Genomic DNA, 26,838 nt, shown 5'->3' on the forward strand with positions numbered 1-26,838 from the left:
TCTGTAGATAAAATTCCTTGCTCTTCCACTATATATATAATGTACACTACCCTTTGAACCACAGATCAGAGTTTAACAACCAAGCCCCCAGCTTGTCTGTCTTTACAAAATGGCTCACCTTGTAATTTTAGACAGTCAACTAGTACACATGGTGGCTACAGTAAATCTCTTTAAAAAGAGGCCATTCTCAAGGCTCCTGGGATAAGGCATGCAGGAATTTTAGTCACTGCAATTTAAATAACACCAGTCCCCCGACAACATGATCCAAGATATAAGTGTAAGTAATCGCATAAGGTACAAACTCTGCTGCTAGCTCTTCGGTCCACAAATTAATATATAAGTAACAGGCATGCATCAGGAGCAGTGACCAATCACATCATTTCCTTCAGAGTCTGTGCGTGCTTGGTCACTGTGCCATTGTTAATTCAGTTCACACTCAGACAGCAAAGCGTATGGTTGTGTAGCTTCTTTGTATTTCATTAATAAACACATGCAAAGTTTTACAAAAAAATAGAAAAGTCAAAAGAGAGAACTGGTCAACAAAGATGATTATGCAGTCAAGAAACAGTAAGTGATTACACTGGAAGGGAAAGTTAAATGCTAATGGATTTATAGAAGAAATAGCCAACACTGATATAAAAGGAAAGAACAAATTGATTCTATATTGAATCTTTTCCTTTGGCTCTGACCCTGTGCTCTGTCTCCTGGGCTCAGTCCTGCTGGTTCTGCACCTTTTGTAAAAGAATGTTGCCTAGAGCCTGATATAGACAGGAGAAGCCCTTCTCAAGGCTCTGACCTCTAAGGGTGTAACACTTTCCCATTCATATAGAGATAAAAAGTTGCAGAATGGAGAATAATACTTGTCTTGTTGGAGGTTTACAGGAACATAATGACCTGATCTACATGGTAAGCAGCAAGAACAAATGATTCTAACCCCAAGAGATTTGCAACAACCAACCACAAGCCCCCTCTCCCTCTTTTTTAGTATAAAAGGAGCCTAAATTCCAACTTGGGGAAGATGATTCTCCAGGACATTAGTCTCCCATCTTGTCAGTCTCCTAGCTTTCTGAATAAAGTCATTATTCCTTGTCCCCAACACCTTGTCTCCCGATTTATTGGCCCGCTGTGTGAGCAGAACAATTTGGACTCAGTAACACTGACATTGAGAGGCACTAGATCTGCAGTGACAGGAAACAGTGAAGGTGATATGAATTGATATAAATGATGTGGTTCATGACAAACAAAGTGACAGTGTCCCAGAGGAAGTGAGGCCAGCAAAAAAATTCACATTAAGGGACCTCTCCAAGACATTTCATGACATTAAAAACACACAAGATAAAATGTTACAGGTTGATCCAGAATTGGGAAGCAGTAAGGCAGTTCACCAAGGCATAGAAAAGATGTCACCTCCGTATTTTTCCCACACATCTAGAAGGCAAATACCATGAAAACTACTCTTGAAGTTTTTTACAAACAAATGAAAGACTAATTCTCAAGGTTTCTAATATTTTAAATGACAGTCTGCTAAATTATTATCAGTTTTTTGTCTGTTTCCCTAAGAGTGATTTTAATGTTTTGACAAAACCTTTTCAAAGATCATAGAACCAATTGCAATTTTTCTCATGAGTTATTAACACGTCTTTTGCTACTTTCAGTGTGTGCAGTCACCTTTACTGTTCTGCAGTTGTGTAAAGTAACGCCTGCTTCTATGATATCTATCACGAAATGATTGCTTAAGAAGTGCCACATGCTGCTTTAAGTGCCTTATAACACTCTGCCATCTTCTGTGACATTATGCCCATTTTAAAGGTAAGAAAATGGAGACCAAAGAGGTTAAACAATACAGAGTAACAGCTGGGAAGTGGTAGAGCAGGGATTTGAACCCAGCCCATCTAAGCTCATTCCCAGACTGCAGGACACGACACCAGCTGCCTCTTGCAATTGCCAGCACTCCTAGGACATGAATGATGTCCCAGCTTTGCCCCGCTCAAGTTAAGTGAACAGTTGGGTTGTGTTGATCACCTCACAGTCACCTTGCAAAATAGGAGTTATGCTACTGTCCCTTTCACAGATGAGTAAAAGTAAGGTTTAGAGAAATGAAAGAACGTGTCCAGGGTCTCACAATTAATGATGAAGCCTGATTCTAGACAAAGAGTCCAGGTGTGGGAAATGTCAGGTCATAATATATTGTGTTGAATAAATGTGGTCAGTGATTGGACCTTTAAATTCTCTTCTCACATGTTTCAGAACTTGGTAGATATTTCTCCTGTGAATTGGTTAACCTACTTCAGCAAAATGTGCTCCTCCCAGGGATCCAAACTCTCTTCCACCCTGATACAAGGAGCAGCTAACTGGCTGGCCACCCAATGACACCATCCTGGTTGATGATTGCTTACTTGCTTTTCTTTGGGCCAGCATCTCTGTGCTTTAAAATGAATCTGCAAAGACTTATGGAAAAGAAAAGCATATTTCCTGGGATTTTTATTCCAAGAGGGGGTTTGAAACTAGTGTGTTTTGCTGTCTGTTTCAAATGACATCACAAATTTAATTCAGTAAATATGAAATGAGGATGGACTGTGTCCAAATCATTGGTTATGTGGTCTGCAGAAAGACTGAGTCTGCTTAGCTTTTGGAGAAGCCAGGCTACAATTCCAGTGCCATACCCACCAGCTTGGAACAGCCCCAGCCCAGAAGCCTCCTGCTAAGGCAGCCTCCCAACCATGCTGGTTTAGAGAGAGCTCTTTCCTCCACAGCCTGCAGAAGCCCTCATCTACGGCTCTTGTCTCACACTGGATCTTCTGCTCTCTAGTATTGTCCTTTGAACTGTTTTCTTTGATAAACCAAGAGGTGGCCTCCAGCAGAACCAATAGTAACTAGTGTCAATGACCCAGATGTGGGCAAATCTATTCCTCTGCTGACTTCTCAGTACAGCAAGAAAACCCATGAAGGATGTTCCTAGCCCTCACTCATCATTTCTCAGTCATTTAGACAACTGTTCTTCATCTTTGAGCTTTGGATTTGGCTAAAATGCGAACATATTCTTCTGTCTTTCTCCATCTGATTTAGAGGGTATAAAATCACAAATTGTCCCTGTGAGTGATCATTTGCATTTGATGGCATGTATCAGAAAATCAAAAAGAAAAAAAAGGAACAGTAGCTTGAATCAAGTAAGAGCTTATTTTATTTTTTATTCCCAGTTAATGAGAAGTCTGATGTCAATTAGTTGAGGGTTGATATTTTGGCTCCAGATATCATCAGGGGCCCAGATTTTTTTCTAGATTTATACTTCCCACTTCATAGAGCACAGCTTTTTGCTTCTTCCTCATAAGAGGACTTGAGGGGCTTCAGCCACTACCCCTACGTCCAGGCACAGGAAAGTCAGGAGGACAAAGGGTAAAAGGGTACATACTTGCTAAGTCAGGCTTTTTGAAAACCCTAGTGACTTCTTCTTGGAGCCAATTGTCCATAGACAATGTTGTATGACCATTCTTAACTCAAGAAGGAGGCTGGGAATGTTCTGGTTTTAACTGAGATCTTTGCTCTCTCAAAACAGAAATGAAAATTAAAAACAGAAAACAAAACAAACAAAAAACAAACAAACAAAAAACCCACCACTGTGTTCAATTAAGATAAAGATAATGAATATTGAATGTCTGGTAGCCTGTGAACAGTCTTTGGCTCAATCCCCTTCTGACAAATAAACTTGCTTGTCTAAACTTTCCTCCAGTTAAGCTGCTACACAACATCTCCTCCAGAAACAGGTCTCATCTCCAAGGATTCAGAGTCCCTGGTTCAACATTCACCACTTCTGTTTATTAACATTGTATCCTTAGGGCAGCCACATGATATCTTTTGGACTGTTTCCTCATCTACAAAATCAGAATCCATGAAGTGCATGCAACTGGCAGATTAAAGGAGATCACCTTTGACACACCTTCTGTTGAGACACTCCTGTTTTCTCTCCCTTGTAATATGAGTTGACTTGGGACTGCTGTGCTCAGTGGAACACATTGCAAATAGTACTCTGATTGTTCTGGGACTAACCTTCCAGAGGGCTAGTACCTCTGCCTTGGGGACTGGGAGCCCCAAGTTACCATGCAAGAAGCTCTATCATCCTGAGAAGCCACGCAGAGAGACCTTGAGACTAAATGGACCTCAGCCTTCCAGATGTCCCTGCCAAGGTACCAAGCATGGGAGTAAACCTGTCTTGTCCACCAGACTGGCCCAGCTACTGGCCACATCTCACTAAGGGAGTCTTATCAACTCCGCAAGGAACTGAAGAAATCAACAGGGAAGCTCTGTCCAAGGTCCTGACCCACCAAACTCAGATATTTGAAAAACAGGTGTTGGGTTAAACTATCAAGTTACAGGGTAGTGTGATAGCAATTGCTATGCAAGATTCTACCTCGTATGTTTGTTGTGATGATTAAATGTAATAATGAAGGTAAAAGTCTTAACTTGTGGCCTGGCACATGGTAAATAATAATGTTCGGCTTGTACGTATATTATCCTCTAAGATTCCATACATCTGCCTGTGGAAGAAGACATTGGAAGGAGACATCTAACATGCACTCACCACCCCAGAACTAAGCATTCTCATTAGTGTATGAGCTGATATTTCACTTGGATTCAGTCATCCCATTTCACCTTCACACTTCATGTACTGATATGAGTGGTTCTAAAATTTCAAGCTCTGTATAATGGGTTTATGCTTTCTATGCCTTTTATGAAAGGCTATCTGGTATAGTGGAATACATAGGGTGTCTGGAGTCAGGCCAATCTGGTACTGCACACCAGGTCAGCAGGATTAATGGAAGGATGGGCGAATGTTGTTCCTTGAATCCTGCCCCCTACCCCTGCCATGCCCCAAGCAGTCTTGAAGGCAGGCATTAGAGTGCAAATATTTTATTTACAAAGTGAAGAAAACACTGGTGGTGGTGAAGATAAGGCTTGAAAGGAAACTAGTAAAGTTTTTTTTTTTTAAATCGCACCAACCAGCATAAAGGGCAACTAGAATTAAATCTTACTAGAAAAACTCCAGGAACCATTGGGAAATACACACTCAAACGTCAGACTTCTCCCTCCTGATGGTTAGGAATTGGGGTATGAATACACTGGTTCACAGGGTGTTCCCAGCAGGCATTAAATCCTTGACACTTCTGGCTTGTCACATAAACAGGCAAAGAATGCTTCAGCAGCCAGAGAAAGCCCTCAGCAAAATAATTCAGGTTTTGGATGCTGTAAATGAGCCGGCTCTGCAGTGATAAAGGCAAGAGAATAGGGTGGACCACCAACAGCATCTTCTAGGGGAACCTTGGGCAAGTTACAGAACCTTAATCCCCTCATCTCTCCAATTAGGATGAAGAGAACAAATCCACAGTGACTACTCTGAACTCCATGCACATTATTTCTAAGACTCATGGAACTCGCAGATATAGAATAAAGTTGGAGAAATAGCTGGGGCCAATAGAGGGTGATTGACTGAAACTCAGTGGTTCTATTAAAAATAACAATATCTAGCTCTCTTCAAATACTTCTCCCCATCTTCCTAGAAATGGCAATGGAGATAATATTGTCTTTGTTTACATAACTCAAATACTGTAATAAAAACAAAAAGAACATACTAAGCCAGAAGAAAATCCTTCTGTGAAATGATAATACAAAGCAAAAGCACCCACCTGTGGCTTCCATCCTAGGAATTACTGGCATTAGCAGTAACAGATAAGAGTATTTGCATTGTAATTCAATCAATAAGCACTCGTTACATTGTAGAGGAGCGCCTGAGTATGTGACTATAAAAATATTCCACACTATGATAAAAAATATGATACCACAGCTTAGAAAAAGAGCTCTCTAGATAAAGACAAAGAAAATCATACACTTAAGAATTCCATCTTCTTTCTATTTAAGAGGGGAGAGCTTAACTCAAGTGGTGGAGCACATGCTTAGCATGCACAAAGTCCTGGGTTCAATCCCCAGTACCTCCTCCAAAAATAAATAAATAAACCTAATTACCCACTCCATACAAAAAAGCATCCATAACTTTGCATCATATTACAGATAAAGTAAAATCAACAATCTTGACTTTGCAGGACCTAGAACCACCTGTTTATCTCATCTCACCCCAACTGCCTCAGCTCTGGGCTGTACAGAACTGTGCTTTTAAAGGGGACACTCCTTGCCAAAGAGTAGAAACTGTACAGGAGAGAGTTAGGAGACACAGAGTTTCTCACCTGCTGAGTTTTATCCCTGGCCTGAATTTCACAGGAATTCTTTTTATCATTTCCACTTTCAGATTCCCCCTTTTGCAATTGTCCCCATATAGTATCTCAATATTAGGCAGTCACTGTACCCTAAGCAGTGTGTTTGCAAATAAGTAATACGTACCTAGTCTTCCACATACACACGCAAGCACACAGACACTATTATTTAGTTATCAAGACAATCCTGATAAATAGCAATGATTATTCCTATTTTACAGATAAGAAAACCGAGGCCCAGATAAAATGAGGAAATTGCCAGGGTCTCAACCAACCAGTGGTTGAGACACAATTCAGGTTCAGTCTTCTCCCTGATGCCAGACCTGTTGCTCTCACAGTGTACTCTTCTGCCTTTGTGACCTGTGCAAGTTTCACTGCACTCGGCTATGCAGATGAGTCCTTAGCTGATGATAAATAAATAAGTGGCTGTCATTTATGACAGCCAAGACATGGAAGCAACCTGAATGTCCATCAACAGATGATTGGATAAAGAAGATGTGATATATTTATACAATGGAAATCTACTCAGCCATAAAAAGGAATGAAACAATGCCATTTGCAGCAACATGGATGGACCTGGAAATTGTCATACTAAGTGAAGTGAGTCAGAGAGAGACAACATTATATGATAGTATTTATATGTGGAATCAAAAAAATGATAAAAATTCAATTTACAAACCAAAAATAGACTCATGGACATAGAAAACAAACTATGGTTATCAAAGGGGAAAGGGCAGTGGGGAGGGACAAATTAGGAGTTTGGGATTAATATATACACATACTATATATGAAATAGGTAAACAACAAGAGCCTACTGTATAGCACAGGAAACTACATTCAACCTCTTGTAATAAGCTATAATGGAAAATAATCTGAAAATATATGTGTATATATTTGCATGTATATGCATAACTGAATTGCTTTGCTGTACATATGAAACTAACTTTGTAAATCAACTACACTTCAATAAAAATAAAATAAAATAAAATAAAATATAAAATAAAATAAAATAAAGTAAGTAGCTCTCTCCTAAATAAGAGTCATATATTTAGAGACATTTGGGGAGGTGGGACCACTAGCTAAGATCTTCAAGAAAGCTAAACCCACCCTTCATTGTCCATGGAAGCCCTGGATAGAAACACTCCTGAAGATATTTGTCCATGAGCCAAAGGATGGCAGTTGCAAATCTAAATTTGGTGCTTTTCAATGTTACTGACATATTGAAATACAAACCACAATTGCTAATAACTTAGATGTTACTCATAGAATTTTAGAGCTTCCAGGAGCAGAGCCCCAGGAAGGCTAAATGTTTCATATCTCATGTACAGACAAAGGAGATGCTTTTTCTGATCGACATCCTAGGGGCATCCTAGGTGGCTAAGGGCAGTTTCAGAACCGGAACCCCCACTGTATGAGGCATGGTTCTCCAGAGAAACAGACCAATGGGAGGTATAGATAGATAAGATATATATAATGTACATATTATTATGAGGAGTTGCTTTGTGATTACAGAGGCTCACAAATCCCAAGATCCGCCATCAGCAAACTGGAGGACCCGGAGAGCCAATGGTGTGGCTATAGTCCAAAGCCAGCAGGCTCCAGACCTGAGAAAGCCAGTGTTCCCATCCAAGTCTGAAAACCAGAAAGGATCTATGTTATGCTCAGTCATTCCTTCGACCCAGCCTTTTCGTTTGATTCAGGCTTTTAATTGATTGGATGAGGCTCACTCACATTAGGGAGGGTAATTTTCTTTACTTCATTGATTCAAATGCTGATTTCACCCAGAAACACCTCAATGTCTGGATGGTCTATGGTCAAGCCAACACATAGACTAACCATCACATACATAGATACATAGATCAACACATCTTCTTGCCTCCCTTGACTGAAATTTTCTTTTCCCCACCTCACGCAAGGGAAGTGTTGTTTTACCAAGTATCAAAACCTCACAGTGAGTAGATTACATGGGTACACCATGTATATAAACAGCACATAAGGGAAATTTTAGCCGTAGAAAAGACACCACCATCATCCTCCGATGCAATCAGATGGGATGACATTCTGAGCACTCTCCAGACAGAATCTTCCACAGAGCGCTGTGAAGTCCTGAGCCTTATTTGTCACCACGGCTTTTGGACAGCCTCCTTCCTCCCCGTTTGAAATCCCTTGGCATGGCCAACACCACGAGTCCCAAATCCCTTTAGTCTAGCAGCCCTGAAGTGAAACTAACAGCTTTATGTCTCTTGTCACAAAAGCACCAGGGGTGAGAAATCTCTTGTTAAAAAGGTTTTAACCTTTAAAAAGGATTCTCCCAGCAATTACATTGCAGAATCCAGACTACAGTGGACGTGGGTGGCGTGTGACTCCAATGCCCACGTTCTTTCCACGAGGTCAAGCAAAAGGAAGAGGCGTAAGGGTAGCTTGGATGGCTAAATGCAGAAGTTACAATATATTTCAAAGGAGAATGAGAGTCCCTGATGGTCCCATGGCCAGGCACATGTCTGCAGAGCCAATGAAAGGAGTGATGTCACAGCAAACCCCAGATACAGGCATGGGCCACACACAGGTTCAAAGTACGTATATAGAAATGGTGCTGCCCAGTGGGGTAGGGAGGGGGAGCTTAATCTTTAAAATGTAAAATGGTGGTAGCTCAGTGGTAGAGCGCATGCTTAGGATGCATGAGGTCCTGGGTTCAATCCCTAGTACCGCCACTAAAATAAATAAATATACCTAATTACTTCCCCCAACTAAATAAATAAATACATTTTTAAACATATAAAATATCATAAAACTTCCAAATGTCTGCCTCAAAATAATTATTGTATTCATGTCAGTCTTTTAACACACAGACTATCATTAAGCTCAGTTTCCTTTTATTTCTGATATTGAAAAGCATTTCTACCAATAGCCTGGTGATTCATCCACTGGGGTCAGCAAAAGTGGCTTTCAGTTGCCTTTGTTTTGTTTTGTTTGAACAGTGTTAAAAAAAAAAATCACTTTGGCATTAGGATTTTCCAAGTCCAAGTAGATGAAATTTCCATATATCTCAAAATCCTGTCATGCTCAACATGAGAATAAACTTCAAAGATCGTCTGGCAGACCTGGCAGCTCAAAGAGGACGGGTTTGCAGCCAGGAGATGTTGAACAGCTGCTGAGTGTCAGAGCTCTTGTGAGGATGGGCACTCTCTGGCCTCGGATCCTACTACTCCTTCCTACATTGGTTGTTAACAAAATCTCCTTGAACTACGTATTACAAAAAACAAACAAACAAACAAACAAAAATAAAACAAATAAACAACATCAAAAAACTGTTGGGATGGTAGCCAGTGATTGTTCTCATTCTAAATATTTTATATCTAGGGCTTAGCAAAGTAAAGTCCAGCAGTGTGTTTGCCTGCTCAGGGATACACACAGGTGAGGTCTTCAAAAGAATCAACACAACCAGGAGTCTTCTTTAAAGACCTCTTTGTATTAACAGAGAGCGTGAAAAACACAGCTTATAAGGCAGGATTCCCTGAATTGCTCCCCCTTCGCTAACCTCTGGGTGTGATGGTTTTGTCAAAGGTAGCAATATCCTCCTAGATATAAACCTAAGAAGATGTAAACCTGGTATTCAAATAAATGCATGTACACACGTGTTCGTAGCAGCACTGTTCAAAATAGCCAAAAGGTGGAAATAATGAAAATGGCCCTCAGCAGATAAATGGACAAACACAATGTGGTATAACCATTTAATGGAACATAACCATTTAATGGAACGTTACTCAATTGTAAAGAGAAATGAAGTATCAACATGTGCTACAATGTTTCTGAGCCTCAAAAACTACACTAAGCGGGGGAAAAAAAGCCAGAAGTAAAAGGTCACAAATTGCGTGGTTCCGTTTATATGAAATATCCTAAATAGATAAATCCATAGGGACAGAAAGCAGATCATTGGTTGTCAAGGGCAGGGAGGAAGGGGGAATGGGGAGTACCTGCTTCTTGGTTCAGGGTCTCCACTGTTGGGTGATGGTTGCCCACCCTTGTGAATGTACCTAAATGCCCCTTACACTGTAAAATAGGTAATTTCATGTTATGTGAACTTTACTTCAATTAAAAAATAAAACTACAGAGAGGGTGGGATGATGGTCAACTGATGGTTCTACCTGGCTAGACTACAGTGTTCTGTTAGTCAATCAAATACTAATCCAGGTGTTGCTGGGAAGGTGTGCTGTAGATGTGAATCAAATCCATAAGCAGTTGGATTATTCCAGATAATCTGTGTGGGTCTGATTCAATCAGTGGCAAAGATTTAAGAGCAGAATGGCTCTCAGGCTCCTTGAAAAAGAAATTCCACCTGCAGCCAGTTTATGCCTGAGAGTTCCAGCCTGAACTTCCTGATAATCTGCCCTGAGATTCCAGACATCAGACCCAGTCTCTATAATCACCTACACCGATTATTTGCAGTACATGCCAATAGATCATCACCTACTAATTAGGCTTCACTGGTTAGACCCTGACTGATACAAGTGGATTCCAAATTTGGAAGGCATGTCATCTAAAAGCCTTTGGTTTTCTCTTAGCCAGTTCAGCAATGATTGTGTCACCAAGATGGAAATCCTAGAGAAAGAAAATGGTTGCAAACAGTGTACTTTAGAACTTCACTCAGCCACACTTATTGGAGAAATGAATGAATAATTGCTATCCTATAGTCAACATCTTGCAGTAACCGATAATGAAAAAGAATACGAAAAGGAATATATGTATGTATATGCATGACTGAAACACTATGATGTACACAGAAACTGATGCAGCACTGCAAACTGACTATACTTCAATTAAAAAATAAGAAAAATAAGTGCTGTGGTGGTGTGGGATTGTGACAGGTAGGCAAAGGAAATGCCCATAGCTGCGGGCAAGGATGCTCGTTGAAAACAAAGGACATAAAAAGATATTTCCCCAGCAGATAATGAGATCCACCAGCTCTCTTTGCCAACCTGATGTTTCAGGACTTCCCACCCTCCAGGAGGGAGATTGGAAAAGTCTTTCCTAGGAAATATGCCTGTTCCAAGAAGAATGACCCAAAGATGAAGTTGATGTTTCTATAATTAAAGCCCAACTCTATCTTTCAGTGGAGCCCCCGATCGATGCAGTCTATTCACCTTGTTCTTAAAAATGAGCAGATTGCTCAGGGACTTCAGAAATCTGAGGAAATCCTCTAGCAGGAATGAGAAAGATCAAACGACATAACGGAAAAAGCAACAAGGCAGAAATGAGCGAAACCCAGGTAGACGCACACACAGATCATTAATACACTCAGAGTGATAAGAAAAGATAATTCAATCTTGAAACCTCATGTTTATCTCCAAGAGCTAAGCTGATTCCCATGGACAAAAACTTCCATTCATGCTTTGGGAGAACCACTTGACCTACATTTGTCATCAAGACCCCCTCCTCCTACAAACATGGCCAAGAGAGGTCCCAAGAGAAAGAACTCTTGCTGGAATGGAAGATCCACATGAGACTTCTGGTTCCAAGATCCGGAGCAGCTAACATGATATGCATTTGACATGCTTTCCAATGGGAAGACATTACTGCTCACATGGCTAGAAATGGTTGACTCATACACAAGGACCCGACCTTCCACCCAAGGTCCGTTGGGGAACAGCAGCCTGGCTACTGATAGTTTTACTTCTGATTTTTCCTTTCTCTGACCTCCTAATGCCCCTGGAATCCAATTTCCATGAGCTAGGCTTCCATTATTCTATAACTACTGCTTGTGTGCAATTTTATGTCCCTACCACATCCACTGGAGTTTTAAGGGCAGAAACAACATCACATTCTTTTCCAGTTATCTCAGGACACCTGGCTGCTGGGATCTGCACCCCAGGAGGGCTCGGCGTCAGCAGATGGGCTGATTGGTTCATTCTCACTCTTCCTGCCTCACCTGGGTCAACATACGGCACATCTGCTGGGATGGTGGCAGCTGGGCTCAGCTGTGACTGGGAAAGACATGAGACTAAGTTGCTCATCTTGAACAAATTTGCCAACCCCAGAGTCCAGCTCCATTGAATTATTCAAAATCCCTAAACTAAGTGTGGTTTAGGGGGACTGACTGCCTGATTTTTGCCCAGGATTGTTTCAGTTTTAGCACTGATAATCCCACATCCCTGATAATCCCTCAGTCTGGCAGACCAGAACGACCGTCCACCCTAGTATAGATGATAAAATTAGGAAGATGAACCCAGGCACCTTCCTCCTGAATTGAAAACAGGGACTCGTAATATGCAAATTAAAAGAACTGTATTGTTAGCCAAGACATGGAAACAACCTAAATGTTCGTTGACAGATGACTGGATAAGGAAGTTTGGTGTACACACACACACACACACAGACTACTACTCAGCCATAAAAAATGAATAAAATAATGCCATTTACAGCAACATGGATGGACCTGGAGATCATCATTCTAAGTGAAGTAAGCCAGAAAGAGAAAAACAAATATCATATGGTATCACTCATATGTAGAATCTTAAAAAAAGAAAAAAAATAAGACACTAATGAACTTACCTACAAAACAGAAACAGACTCACAGACATAGTAAACAAACTTATGGTTATCAGAGGGGAAGGAGGTGGGAAGGGATAAATTGGGAGTTGAAGATTTGCAGATACTAACTACTATATATAAAATAGATAAACAACAAGTTTCTATTGTACAGCACAGGGAACTATATTCAATAATATATTCAATACTTGTTACTTCAATACTTGTAGTAATCTATAATGAAAAAGGATGTGAAAAGGAATATATGTATGTGTATGTGTGACTGAAACATTATGCTCTGCACCAGAAACTGACACAACATTGTAAACCACCTAAACTACACTGCAATAAAAATTCTAAACACTCAATCTGCATAACAGTTATCAAAATTCCTCATATTGTAACTATTAAATGTGTCTTATTCCCAGAGATAAGGGTTTTATCGCCTTGGGAACAAGGATACTTGGGTTCTACCTCTTAAAAATGTTCCCAGTTTCACCTAATGTCTTGATTTGTACATAACAGAGGCACAAATGGCACGTGCTGAATGAATTACCTATGAATAACGCTAAGGTGTAATTTCCCTAATTCCAAATATTTATATAATATTATATTTCACGAGAGCCTTGACCTACCCAAAGGTTGTATTCTGGAGATACATTTTGAAAAAAAGTGAGAAAATATAGGGGAAAGAGAAAGCACATATCCAAGTTTTGCGGTGGATTAGAATAGAGAGCAATTCATTCTAAGACAAATTCAAACAGAACATTTCCAGGTAGAAAGTTTCCAGATTTACTGCTTTCCCCTCCCCACAGGAAAGCCAGCAACGTGCCTCTTTATAGAGCAGAAGGTGGAGAACATTAGTATGTTAGCCACTAGTCTCAAGTCCTGACTCTGATCCCTGGCCATAATTTTTGTGGAAGTAAAATGGAAAAATACAGGGACTGAGATCAAATATATCCTAGAAGTGGATGTCCTATGATCACATCTAAGCATAAAGGGCTTTATGTTATTTTAACCTGGCTTTTAAAAATTATTTTTATGTATCTTTTTGTGGGGGAGGTAGTTGGGTTTATTCATTTTAATGGAGGTACTGGGGATTGAACCCAGGACCCCGTGCATGCTGAGCACACTCTACCACTGAGTAGTACCCCTTATTTTAACCTGTTTTAATACTCAATGTATTATCACTAGTGGCATGTTCCAAAAATAAAATCCCAGTGGACGACAAAATGAGTCACCGGTAACCACATGACCCTCTTTGTGTTTGATTCCTTCTCCTCCTTTGTGGAAAAATGGCCAGAAATGTGATCTGTGCTGGCCCCACGTGTTCCTTTCAACTCCTGACCACTTGGGTGTTTCCATGCCCGCCGAGCCTGGGAGAGAGCTCGCAGGCTGGTTGCAAGAGTAGGCTATTCTTAGCTAGGATCCTCCTCACTTCCGTCCCTTGTCAACACTGACATCTCTAACACCGGCCCAGATTCCCCAGGCAACGGTAAACAAATCAATAGCAGTGCCACCAGCAAGGAACGGGGGTACCAGCCAAAGGAAAGCTGTAAGCCGCATGGCTGTGTGATCCCAGGGGCGGCAGCTGCTGCTTTCAGAGCCCACCTCGTGCCAGGCACTTCACACACGTGATGTGTTGTCTTCACAGCAAATCGATTAAAAAAAAAAAAAAGGATTTCTCTTACTTTACAGATGAGGAAACTGGAAATCAGAGTGGTAAACGGAGGACTGACAAAGGTAGGAAGTGACCATCGTAGGATTTGAGCTTTGGACTGTCTGATTCCAAACCCAGTTAATTTCCGCCTCACTGCCAAGCACCATGGTGAGAAAAAAGTCAGCGTGCAGGGAGACTGGAGGTCCTTACCCACCATCTAGCTGCAGCTAATTGTGTGACATTGAGGATGTGAATGTCCAGTCTTGGGACTTTTCAGTTTCTACAGCTCTAATGTTTATGTATTACCTTTTATTTTTCCTTCAAGAAACATTACGGAACACTTCATACGCACCGGCCAATATGGTAGCGAGAAAGATAAAACCATAAATGAGATGGTTAGGGTTAGGGTTAGGCATGCTTTAAAACACATTATTCATGAGGAGGTCAGATTAGACAAATGAGTCTGAAATATTTTATTACTCAGGGAAATAGTATCATTAAGAAATTTCTGGACGTAATATGAGATGATTACACACAATAATAGAATTTGAGTCAGGAAGGGCCTGTGGTTTGGAGATCTTTTCTATTTACGAAAGATCTAGGAATGACCATAAACAAAAGGGAACATTACTCAAGGAACCTATGCATTCAAAATGCAATAATTTTTCAGGAGTCTCTTGGGAAGCTATAAACTTGTTCCAAAGAAGACAACGTGTGTTTTTCAGAAAAGCAACTCTCAACCGTTATCTTTTCTCCAACATGCTTGGACGTAGCACAGTGCAGTTGCCAGATTATGCAAAATTCCAAACCTACCTCAATATAATGGTATCCTATTAACTTCTGGTTAAAAGACATAGCAGAATGTGAATGAGAAAAATCAGTGATGTTATTGCATTATTGTTTTGTCTTCCTAAGTGTCAACCTCATTCTTCAATGAGAACACTTGTGTTCCTTTTGAGAAATAACACTTCCCTATTCTCAAAACGTGTAGTTAATACTGAGCATAACCCTTCACTCCATCCAGGGCTGGGTGCATAACCCAAGCACGGCCACTCAGTGTCTGCCAGTCCCTTGGACATTGTAATCATCTGAAATTGTCACTTGACGCTAATGGGCCCTTTGAGACTCAATCCACAACTTTTTCTGGAAACTTTAGAAATGAGAAACTTTCTTTGCACCAGGGTTGTTGACATGGTAGTATTTAAGCATGGAGTTGGTGATTCCACCTTTGTCATCATCGGAAGTCTGCCTGAGAATAAAGCCCCATAGAGAGGCAAAGAGGGTCAAAGATGGAGTGAGAAACAGACAGATGGACAGACAAAGACTTATCATGGTCATGTTTGAACTTCTGAACCCAGCTGTGCCTGAAGCAAAGCCTGCACTTTGAACCTTCCATTTTCACCAACTATTACGTCCTCAGTTGTCACCGTTTCAACTGGTTGAGGCTTGATATACCCTCAAGACAACCTTACTTGACAGCAGGGCTCCCTCTCATCTTCAAGACTTGTCCTGGTTGAGAACTGCTCTGTAAGTTTGTGTCCCTCTTTGGAAGTTACCTCTATGGCCACTTTTCCAGACACATGAAAACAAAAACAGAAGCAAAATAAAACACAATGCTCAAAATATGTTCCCACAATTTTCAAACATCAGAAAGTTCTGACATGTACGGAGCCTGTGCTAAATACCAAACACTTTGCAAATGGCATCTCATGAGATGCTTAATCAGCTCTGTAAGTTAAGTGAATTCAGTGTTATCAGCTACAGACTGGACAAGTTCACAATGGCCACACAACAGTCATTACAGGAGAGAGAACCAAACAGGAGTCAGTTTGTCTCTAAAAAGCTGAGTACTGTGTACTGTGTATAAAATTTAAAAAGAGAGAGAGAGAGGAAACGGTCTTCCAAAACGAGTACTTTAAAGTACCCACCATTCAATTATATGCAGAAAAACTTCCTGTGCTTTTTCAAAATGGCAGGCATCCCTCAACATCTACAAAATGTTTGGGAAATGAGTTAATGTGAAAACCATCAGGGTATTTAGTCAGTGATGCTCTGATGTGCCTAAAGACAAGTTGGCTGGAAGTTCAAAACTGAGGGACCTGGGAGAATCAAAGAATCCTGTTCTAAATCCATAATCAGAACTCACTTCAAGGTAACAGGTCCAAAACATATGCAAGTGCTCATAGCTGGCCCTGCAATTTCTAGCTTAGCTGGGCTGTGTGCAGGTTGAGAAGGAATTCTTCCAATTTCTAGATGGCATGTTCGGGCCAAGTGAACTTTGAAGCTCCGTGGGCCAACAGTCATCAAAGCTAACAAAGAACGTCTCTGCCAGGTATGAGTTTTGACCTGTCATATTGGCAAGTAGGCAGGAAATTAATACACGCTGGCTGCATAAAGAAATAATCCTGAGTGCAAACCTCATTTTACTGTCTATTCAGAATCTGGGAGCTAAACGTTTAAAAGCAATACTATAATTCCTTTCCACCCACACTTCAACACGTTTCCATATTTTAAATAGGAATGTGCAGGATAGTTAAGAGTCTCCTCTTGGGAAAGAAAAAAAAAATAACAGCAGTAATTCCTTAAGTTTTCATTCCACCAAATATCTATATATTACATAGATATTAATGTATATCTATTTAATATATGTGATGTATACAAATATATAGATTATGTGTATATATATATATATAATATATATATACACGTAAGTTTGCAGTCAAATTTGATGATATATTCTGGCACTGTAAATTAAGAGAAACCAGGACCAAAAAGAAAAAAAAAATTTAAAAACAACAAAAAAACACAGTTTCTTTTAGAAGTTCCAAGATTTTTAAGTTCTAAATCTATCTGAATGTCCATGTTCTTATACCAGGACTGAGTTAGATAGAGACTTGGAAACACACAGATAAGTCAAACTACTTGAATCTAAGGAAAGCACTTCAAAATTTTCTGAAGAATTAAGTAATTTTCCAGAAACAGATGATCTTGTCCAAAAAGGGTGACTTCTCTAAATATATATCCTCTCTTTTTTTTCCTTTTTAAGGATAATTTCCCTTAAATCCATTGATGCAACAGACCCAAACCAAGAAACCATTCTTAAAAGTCAAAAAGAGAAAGTAAAATACCATATGATACCACTTATATGTGGCATAAAAAAAAAAGACAAAAATGAACTTATTTGCAAAAAAGAGACAGACTCACAGATATAGAGAACAAACTTATGGTTACCAAGGGGGAAAGAAGGTAGGAAGGGACAAAATGGGAGTTCTGGATTTGCAAATCCTAACTACCATATATAAAAATAGATAAGCAACAAGTTTCTACTCCAGCACAGGTATGCCAAAAAAGACAGAGTCAAAGAATGTCAGTAAACCAAAGAATCAACCTGACAACATTCCATGACTTACCTTTGGTAATTGCCCACAATACAGTTTTTTGGATTTTTTTTTTAATTGAAGAACAGTCAGTTACAATGTGTCAGTTTCTGCTGTACAGCGCAGTGTCCCACTCATGCATATACATACAGTCATGCATATATTCATTTTCATATTCTTTCATTAAAGGTTATTATAAGATATTGAATATAGTTCCCTGTGCTCTACAGAAGCTTGTTTTTTTTAAATCTATTTTTATATATAGTAGCTAACATTTGCAAATATCAAACTCTCAAATTTATCTTTCCCACCCCTTTTCCCCAGTAACCATAAGATTGCTTACTATGACTGCGAGTCTGTTTGTTTTGTAGATGAGTTCGTAATGTCCTTTTCCTTCTTTTATTTTTGTTTTAGATTCCACATATGAGTGATATCATACAGTATTTTTCTTTCTCTTTCTGGCTTACATCACTTAGTGTGATAATCTCCAGGTCCATCCATGTTGCTGCAAATGGCATTATTTTATTCTTTTTTATGGCTGAGTAGTATTCCACTATGTCTGTCTGGTCGATCTATCTATCTATCTATCTATCTATCTATCTATCTATCTATCTATCTATCTATTTATCTATCTATCTATTATCTGTCTTTCTATTATCTATCTTTCTATCTGTCTGTCTGTCTATTATCTATGTATCTATCTATCTATTATCTATCTTTCTTTCTATCTGTTTATCTATCTGTTTATCTCTCTATCTACCTATCTATATCTCACAACTTCTTTATCCAGTAATCTGTTGATGGACATTTAGATTATTTCCATGTCTTGGCTATAGTAAATAGTGTTGCTATGAACATTGGTGTGCATGTATCTTTTCAAATCAGAGTTCCCTTTAGATATGTTCCCAGGAGTGGGATGGCTCGATCCTATTACAATGCAGTTTTAACGTCAATGATTCCATGTGCTATTATCATGGACTAGTGGAAACTACTCCACAATCTAGGAATTCTCAGGAAAGAGAATGTTTTACTCATCATGGTGTGTGTGTAGCACATACCATTCAGCGCCATCATTGGTACGAGATCACCACCCTCTACAATGGTGAAATGGCCCTTCCTCCTACAGAACGAAAATGGATAAATCTGTTCTTGCTTTATGATGAAAAGCTATTCGTGGTACTGAAGAGAGTGGGGACAATAGATTCACTACTCTCGTGAGTGCTTCAAATCGACTGTGAAAAATGCTTGCAAAACCTTGCTTTAGAGTCAAACATGTCCAACAGGTACTAGACGCCTCTAAAGTTGTGGAGTAGGGTTACATTTGTCATAAATAGCACCCTTCCATGTCTGCACCATCTCTTCCCCTAGCATCTGTCCCTCCTGCAAACTCTTTCTGACGCACGAGGCTTACTTCCAAAGGGTCTGCAGGACAGGTGTCCCCACTTAATAATAAACCCGATCTCTGTATCATCTTCCCTCACCTCCAGCTATAGACCTTTCATAGACTAAAAGCATCGAGGTTAATTGTGGATCCAAATGCTCTTGTCTGCTGAACAGCGGTTTGGATGGGAAGGCAGGGACGTAGGCAAGATATGCTGACACTTAGCACAGTGAAGACACTTTATTGGATACTTACTCGATCACAACCAACTTCTTTGCTATCCTTCCTCACGAAGAATCTCAAGCACAATGACAAGGTGTCCCTCAATAATATAGTACCTTGCTTTAAATTTTCATCCTTTCAGTCTTTTGTATAGATGAATGGAGAGAAGTTTTTAAATACAGGAGGTTTCCAGGGCTGCGCCACACAAACCAGCTGCTGTGAAAGGAGCCTGGGTTTTCTGACCATGCAGCCCTTCTTATCTCTCCTCCCAAAATTCCTCAGGTTTGGTTGAAGCGAGGATTAAACGACTCAAGATATATTTAGGTAGCAGAGGGCATACAATAAACCAGATGCCCTCAAAAGTAATTCTGCTTCATTAAAACCAGACAAACACATTTGTAATGTTTTGCTAAGTTTCCACTAACAGGAAGAAGCCTAAGTTTGGGACGGGATTTGGAGGAAAGGAAGAGGAAACCAAGGCAATGAGTTATAAACCTACATTAAGTTTGCATCAAGGGAGAAATAACCTGAATCATGTTGAAGAATAAGAACCCTAGCCTCCAGCTATTGCCAAGTAAAGATGTTCAGAGCAAGACTCACATTTAAAACAGTGAAAAGTGGACTAGAAAATAAAATCACCTAACAGAAGAGGGAATAAACACAAAACCTCTTCACCTCAGATTGTGGCTGTGGATTGAAAAAAAACTGTGATAAAAATAATCAAATGACGTATTATGATATTGACAGGAACAACATTTCTACCAGAGGCTTGCTCTCATTTGGGCCTGGAGGACAAGTGTATACTCACTCTCGTACAAAAAAAAAAAAAAAAAAAAAAAAAAAACCCAAAGTGAGAAACTGAAATAATCTGAAATTGGCAGCACCACCTAGCCCCTGGCAGAAGTAAACTCAAATCTTGCCTGGAAGAAATCTTTCCAATGTCTGATGATCAAGGTTCCTGCAGATTAATTTCACCCAAGTATGAGCTCACACACACATAAACGCACAGTAATAAGAGAACAAACCACCATAGGAAAGAGTTAAAAAACAGAGAAGAATAGATTTAGATCCAACAGACTTCCAAGATTGGAAATATCAGAGACAGAATGTTCAATAAGTATTAGTGGAATACTTAAAGACATCAAATATTTTAAAACTAAGGGGGGACAACAGACTATCTCAATTAACAGATGTGTGTGGAAAAGAATTAAAGTAGTCCTTCTAGAAATAAAAAATATGACTGATGAGAAAATGACTAACTGAATGGGTTTTATGGGCTATTAGGCATAGATGAAAAGAGAATTTGTGAATTTGAAGATAAAACCCAATATACTGCACAGCACAGGGGACTGTATTCAATACCTCATAGTAACCTGTAATGAAAAAGAACATGAAAAGGGTTATATATATGTATGCTGCACACCAGATATTGACACATTGTAACTAACTATACTTCAGTAAAAAAGTGAAAAAATAACTCAATAAATTGGCCAGAATGCAAGTTAGGGAGAATAACACTTATTATAAGAAGATGGTATATTTCTACAATGGAATACTACTCTGCCATAAAAAAGAATAAAATAATGTCATTTGCAGCAACATGGATGCACCTAGAGATTATCATACTAAGTGAAGTAAGCCAGAAATAGAAAGAAAAATACTATATGGTATCACTCATATGTGGAATCTCAAACAAACAAAAAAGGACACTATGAACTCATCTACAAAACAGAAACAGACTTGCAGACTTCGTAAACAATCTTATGGTTACGGGGGAGAGGGGGTAGGAGGGGATAAATCTGGAAGTTTGAGATTTACACATATTAGCCACTATATATAAAAATAGATTTAAAAAAAAAGTTTATTTTGTATAGCACAGGGAACCGTCTTCAATATCTTGTATGGAAAAATTATGAAAATGAATATATGTATGTATATGCATGACTGGGACACTGTGCTGTACACCAGAAATTGACACATTGTAACTGACTGTACTTCAATTAAAAAAAAAAAAGATGGTAAGAGACAGGAGGATACAGTTAAAAAGTCTAAGATTTTTCTGGTGCATGTCTAAAATAACCAAGTAGAGAGAATAAGAGAGAAGCATTACTGAGACGCTGAGAATTTCTGAGAACTAATGAATAGAAACATATGAATAATACATAGGAACCAGATACACAGGAACTAATGAATAAATACAGGAAATGTAAACATAGCAAATAAGACAATTAAAAAGAAATCTACCATCAGATGTCTGGTAATAAAACTGCTGAACACCAAATTGAAAGAAACGGTCCTAAAAGTAGGTTGTGGGTGTTGGGAGTGGGGGTGATGAGAGTGCTTTTCAAGGTAGGACAGACTGAGAGCCACCAGCCTGTCTTTGCAGCAGCCACATTAGGAGACAGAAGAGACCAGTCATCCAGGGATGTGCTGGTGAGGGTTTAACCTGACTGTCCAGCAGCGGGATAGCCCTGACTTGCAGCGTTCCTGAGCTCCATGGCATTAACACTCCTGGTATGGTCTATTTCAGACTACCATTGTGACATCACTGAATGCAGAATTGGGCAGAGATGTGTGTATAACAGGTTCTTATGAGCCAGCCGAGCTGGCTTCAACATAACCATGAATAATTCTCAAGATATGAGGGAAAATGTCCTTCAGCATTGAATTCCAGGTCTAGCAAAATTATCTTCCAAGAATGAAGGTGAAGACTTTCTATTTTTCAGATAAAGTCTCTCTTACAGAGAAAAACTTCAAAATAATTTACTTTGGAAAGAAGGAAACCAAATCTGGTAAAAGGCGAGGTTCTGGGACAAGGCAATTAGTGACTGCACTGGTAAATCAAAAAAGCAGTGTCTACATAAAATAACAGTTTTCATTCAAGGGAGAGGGGAATGAGATGAGAAGGAAAGATAAAATTTAGTCTAGAAGTCAGTCACTGTTGACTGGCTCATTCAACTGCAATTTTGGAAAGGAAAATGGACATTTTCCAGACTTGACAGCCCTAGGGTTTTGGACACAGATTTAGCTATGAAAATTAGATACTGTTTAGGAATCTGGAAAGCTGGAATGGGACAGAAGTCATTTTTCAGGCTTTTTAGCTCTTTCTCCCGGACAGCAAAGTCATGGTAACGCGAAATGGTCTTTGCCACCGTTTTAACGAGACCTTCTGCCTCTTGGGAGTTGAGATGCAACCCTGTGGCCACGGTGGCATCTGGACTCTCGCTCAGCATTAGTGATGACCTCAGAGTTCACAGCTCTCTGTTAGTCAGCTCGGAACTGCTTGGGGAGCCATTCCAGAAGATTCCAACAGGAATGCACACTTCAGGGTTGCCACCATTTTGCAAGCAATTGATTTCCTGCTTAAAATGTCTCCGGTTGTTAATGTTTTCTACTCTGTACTGTGACTCAGAGAATAAGAAAGAACAGGATAGAATCCCAGGAAAAGGTGAACAAGCAGAAAAGAAGGAGGCAGACACCAATCCAACCATACCAGTAACTGGAAATTGTCAAGGGGCTTAAATTTGCCAATTGATAAAACTGAGGTGACCAGGTTGGATCAAATGATGTGCATTCAGCTGTAAGCTCTTCATAAGATTATATATAAGGCTTAAAAAAAAAAAGACTAAAAGGAAACATATGCAAATGATATATCAGGCTAACGTTAACTAAAGCAAAACTGAATTAGCTGTATTAATAACAGAAAAAACAGGTTTAAGCAAAGAGAAGTTCAAGTTAAACACCATCACTTCAAGTATGAAAAAAAGTTTAATTTGCCAAGAAGATATAAAAATTTCAATCTTGCCCACACCTAATAAAAGCCCTCACAGTACATATAATGAAAATTCACAGAACTTCCTGTAGAAAAAAAGAACACTCATTATCGTGGGAGATTTCAATCCTCTTTGAAGTTTTGGTGAGTTCGCAAAGAGATTAAGGATTTGCAAAATCCAGTAGTTGGGTTGTGCAAATCCTTAATTTCTTTAGGTAAATTTCATGTAAATTTAACAAAAAAATCGAGTCAACATTTTAAATTAAAATAATCTTACTTAATTGCGATGCTAATTTACTTTACTCAAGCTTCTATGAAGTCGATATGAAGGGGATGTCAGTTTCCAAACTTGACATGTATGTATCGCAGTGTTTCATACAGCAGACATCTTGGTTCTAGATCTTGGATATTATCGAGACCTTGTGCTTACTGTGATGAAAAGTATTTGCTTACTTATTTGTTTTAATAGAGACTGCTGGGAAGGAACAAACTAGAACAACAAACCTGTGACTTTGCCCAAGGTGAGTGACCTGATAGCCCTGAACTCGACTTCTGGGGAGAAGTTGTAACTGAGTCGGAGTTGCTGGTCCATCTGCGGGAAAACAGAAAACACAGGTGCATCAGCAGAGATCCCCGTGGACAGTGCATAAAACACTCCCGTCCGGAAATAGCTTGAAAACACACACAGGGCAGACTCCTCTCTGGGATGATCTCTCCAGAGAGATGAGAACTGCCTTGCTAATTCTCCAACAATGCACATAAAATATGCTTTTCTTTCCTCTTGGTGAAATAAAGGCTTTCACACAAGTCTGCTCCCTGGGAAATTCTGTACAGCTTCTGACAGGTATTTATCTCCCCACTGAGATTTTCTTACCAAACTCTTTGCTGCAAACAAGCAAATAAGCGAAGCCTTCTCGGGAGCGTGTGGTGCTGGATTAACATTAAGTGGAAGTCGGGCGCTCGCCTGTTTTTCCCTCCTTCTTGCCATTTGGTCTTTAGAGCCTTCACTGCTCCCTCTCCTCCGATAATTCTGACCTGGTCCCATTCAGGTGTGCACAGAGGGATTTTTCCCAAGCAAATATTTCAGTTTTACAAAAGACTGGACCCTGGGGAGGTGAGGCCTGCTGAACGGTTGCCACCAACAAGAACAGCTGATAACCGCAGCCTGCAGGTAAGCAAAAGCCGCCAGGGAGATTCTCCAGGACTTTATTTCTGGGATCGTCCTTTAGGAAGCCTTCATTTCCTTGGGCAGTTTTCTCCAGTTCCATCTCCTTGTTCTCCCCTCCCCATTTCAGGGCATCATCCACCATCCATGCCCATCTAGTCAAACCCTACCAGATTCTTCCAGGCTCTACTCTGAATATTCACATGATGTCATCCCTGGGAAAGATCTTCGTAAGGTATTTGCGTTCCTTTGTAAGAAGAGGAGACTAGGAGCCCTTCGGCAGTGTGCCCACCTCCAGGCTCCCAAGGGGAGCAGACCCCTTGGGGGGCAGCTGCTGGGAGACTGATACCCAGTACTCCTGGCTGCCACTGCCAGGACTCTTCCGCACCCCCTGCTGCTCAGAGTGAACCCCACCAGCAGCAACCTCTGCGTCCTGTGGTGGCGTCTGCTATGAGACACGTCTGTGGCTGTGACTTGTGCTATATGATTATGTGCATTATGGCTTTTTCATTTACAAAATTAGACTGTAATAATATTTGGTGTTTATTGAAGACTTGGTATGTATGAACCACCAAACTATTGGTATGTATGAAGATACCAAAGTATCCTTCCAAATGCATTCTTTTGCTAATTATCAGAGAAATGCAAATCAAAACAACAATGAGGTATCACCTCACACCAGTCAGAATGACCATCATTCAAAAATCCACAAACGACAAATGCTGGAGAGGCTGTGGAGAAAGGGGAATCCTCCTATACTGTTGTTAGGAATGTAGTTTGGTGAAGCCATTATGGAAAACAGCACAGAAATTCCTCAAAACACTAAAAACAGACTCATCATTTGATCCAACAATCCCCTCTCCTGGGCATATATCTGGAAGAGATTCTAATTTGAAAAGACACATGCACCCCAATGTTCACAGGAACACCATTTACAACAGCTAAGACATGGAAACAGCCTAAATGTCCATCAACAGATGACTGGATAAAGAAGGTATGGTGTATATATCCAATGGAATACTACTCAACCATAAAAAAGAATAAAATAATTCCATTTGTAGCAACATAGATGGACTTGGAAATTGTCATACTAAGTGAAGTAAGCCAGAAAAAAAAAAAGAAAAATACCATATGATTATCACTTATACGTGGACTCTAAAAAAAAAAAAAAAGGCACAAATAAACTTATTTACAAAACAAAAACAAATTCACAGACATAGAAAATATACCTATGGTTACCAGAGGGGAAAGAAGGTGAGGAGGGATAAATTGGGAGTCTGGGATTAGCAGATACTAACTACTATATATAAAATAGAGAAACAACAAGGTCCTACTGTCTAGCACAGGGAACTATATTCAATATCTTGTAATAACCTATAATGAAAAAGAATCTGAAGAAGAATATGTATATGTATAAATGAATCACTATGCTGTGCCCCAGAAATTAGCACAACATTGTAAACTGACTGAACTTCAATTAAAACAAAATGCACGCTTGGCCCAGAACACACAGTGCCACACAGTCGTGTCCCCTGGTCACGCGGCCCACCAACCACATGGCATGGTGTTTGCCTTACCTGCCCTTGCCTCTCTAGATACTGAGCAGCTGTAGACCATCACTGTGTTTTTATTGCTGAATTTCTGCAAAATTCATTCCACAAACATTTGAGCACCTACTATGTGCCAGACATCGTCCCAAGTGCTCCCAGAATCCACCCCTTCCAGGAAGCTTTCCTTGATGGATAACATGGTTAGATTAACTGAGCCTCTCCCCTGTTCTCACAGTGTTTGTTTTTTTTTTTCTACCTCTAACCTTGCATTTAAGATGCTGTATTGTAATGATCTGTTCTCGCTCTTTCTCTCTCTCATGCTCTCATTTTCTCCTACGAGGATATGGGCATTTACTGATGCACATTTTCTCTAGGGCCTACTAGAGAAACTGGTAAAGGAACTTCCAACACAGGTTTGCTGAGTGAATACATGTAAGTAAACGGTCTGTATTGATTCCCTCTCTGTCTCCCGGGCTATGGAGACAGAGTCCATCGCATCTCAGGATGCCTCTGGCCGCCAGGTGGCCTCCACACCTACAGATACAACATACGGTTTTCACACCCGTAGTCTCCATCCACAGTCTATTTAGTGCTCAGATGCTGTCCTGGACCTGAAGGAGTTTTCTCCCTGCCTTATCCTTACTGGCCCCGCCTACTCTCTGGAATTGCCCCTCCCAGCAGGGGCCAGGGTGCCGCCCCTCGTGATTTGCTGCCCAGCTTGGACAGGAGGCTAAAGAGACTGAGAATCTCCTGCTGAGTGGAGAGCAGCAGAAGATTCTCAGGACAGAAGGTTGAGCTGAGCCTCCCCTGGCTTCTGCCTCTCACCTCCTCCCCAGGATCCGCATGCTCGGATCCCTCTGCAAGTGATTCCCTGAGCCTGGACGGGCCCCGCTCACATGCCCCGTGAGGAAGCTCTAATCGTTCTG

General features: G+C 40.1%; 1 protein-coding gene and 1 non-coding gene across 2 annotated transcripts in view; one reads left to right on the forward strand and one right to left on the reverse strand.

The window, feature by feature from the left end:
• CNTNAP5 (contactin associated protein family member 5) overlaps nt 1–26,838 on the reverse strand; it is a 741,033-nt gene that overhangs the window by 23,672 nt on the left and 690,523 nt on the right. The window contains exon 21 of the mRNA XM_010979356.3: nt 23,702–23,789. Coding sequence (XP_010977658.3) covers nt 23,702–23,789 — 88 coding nt within the window. The remainder of the gene's footprint in view (nt 1–23,701; nt 23,790–26,838) is intronic.
• TRNAP-AGG (transfer RNA proline (anticodon AGG)) lies at nt 8,900–8,973 on the forward strand. The gene has a single exon. It is a non-coding gene; the product is annotated as a tRNA-Pro (tRNA).

This window comes from Camelus dromedarius, chromosome 4 (assembly GCF_036321535.1).
Source record: "Camelus dromedarius isolate mCamDro1 chromosome 4, mCamDro1.pat, whole genome shotgun sequence".
NCBI classification, from domain to species: Eukaryota; Metazoa; Chordata; class Mammalia; order Artiodactyla; family Camelidae; genus Camelus; species Camelus dromedarius.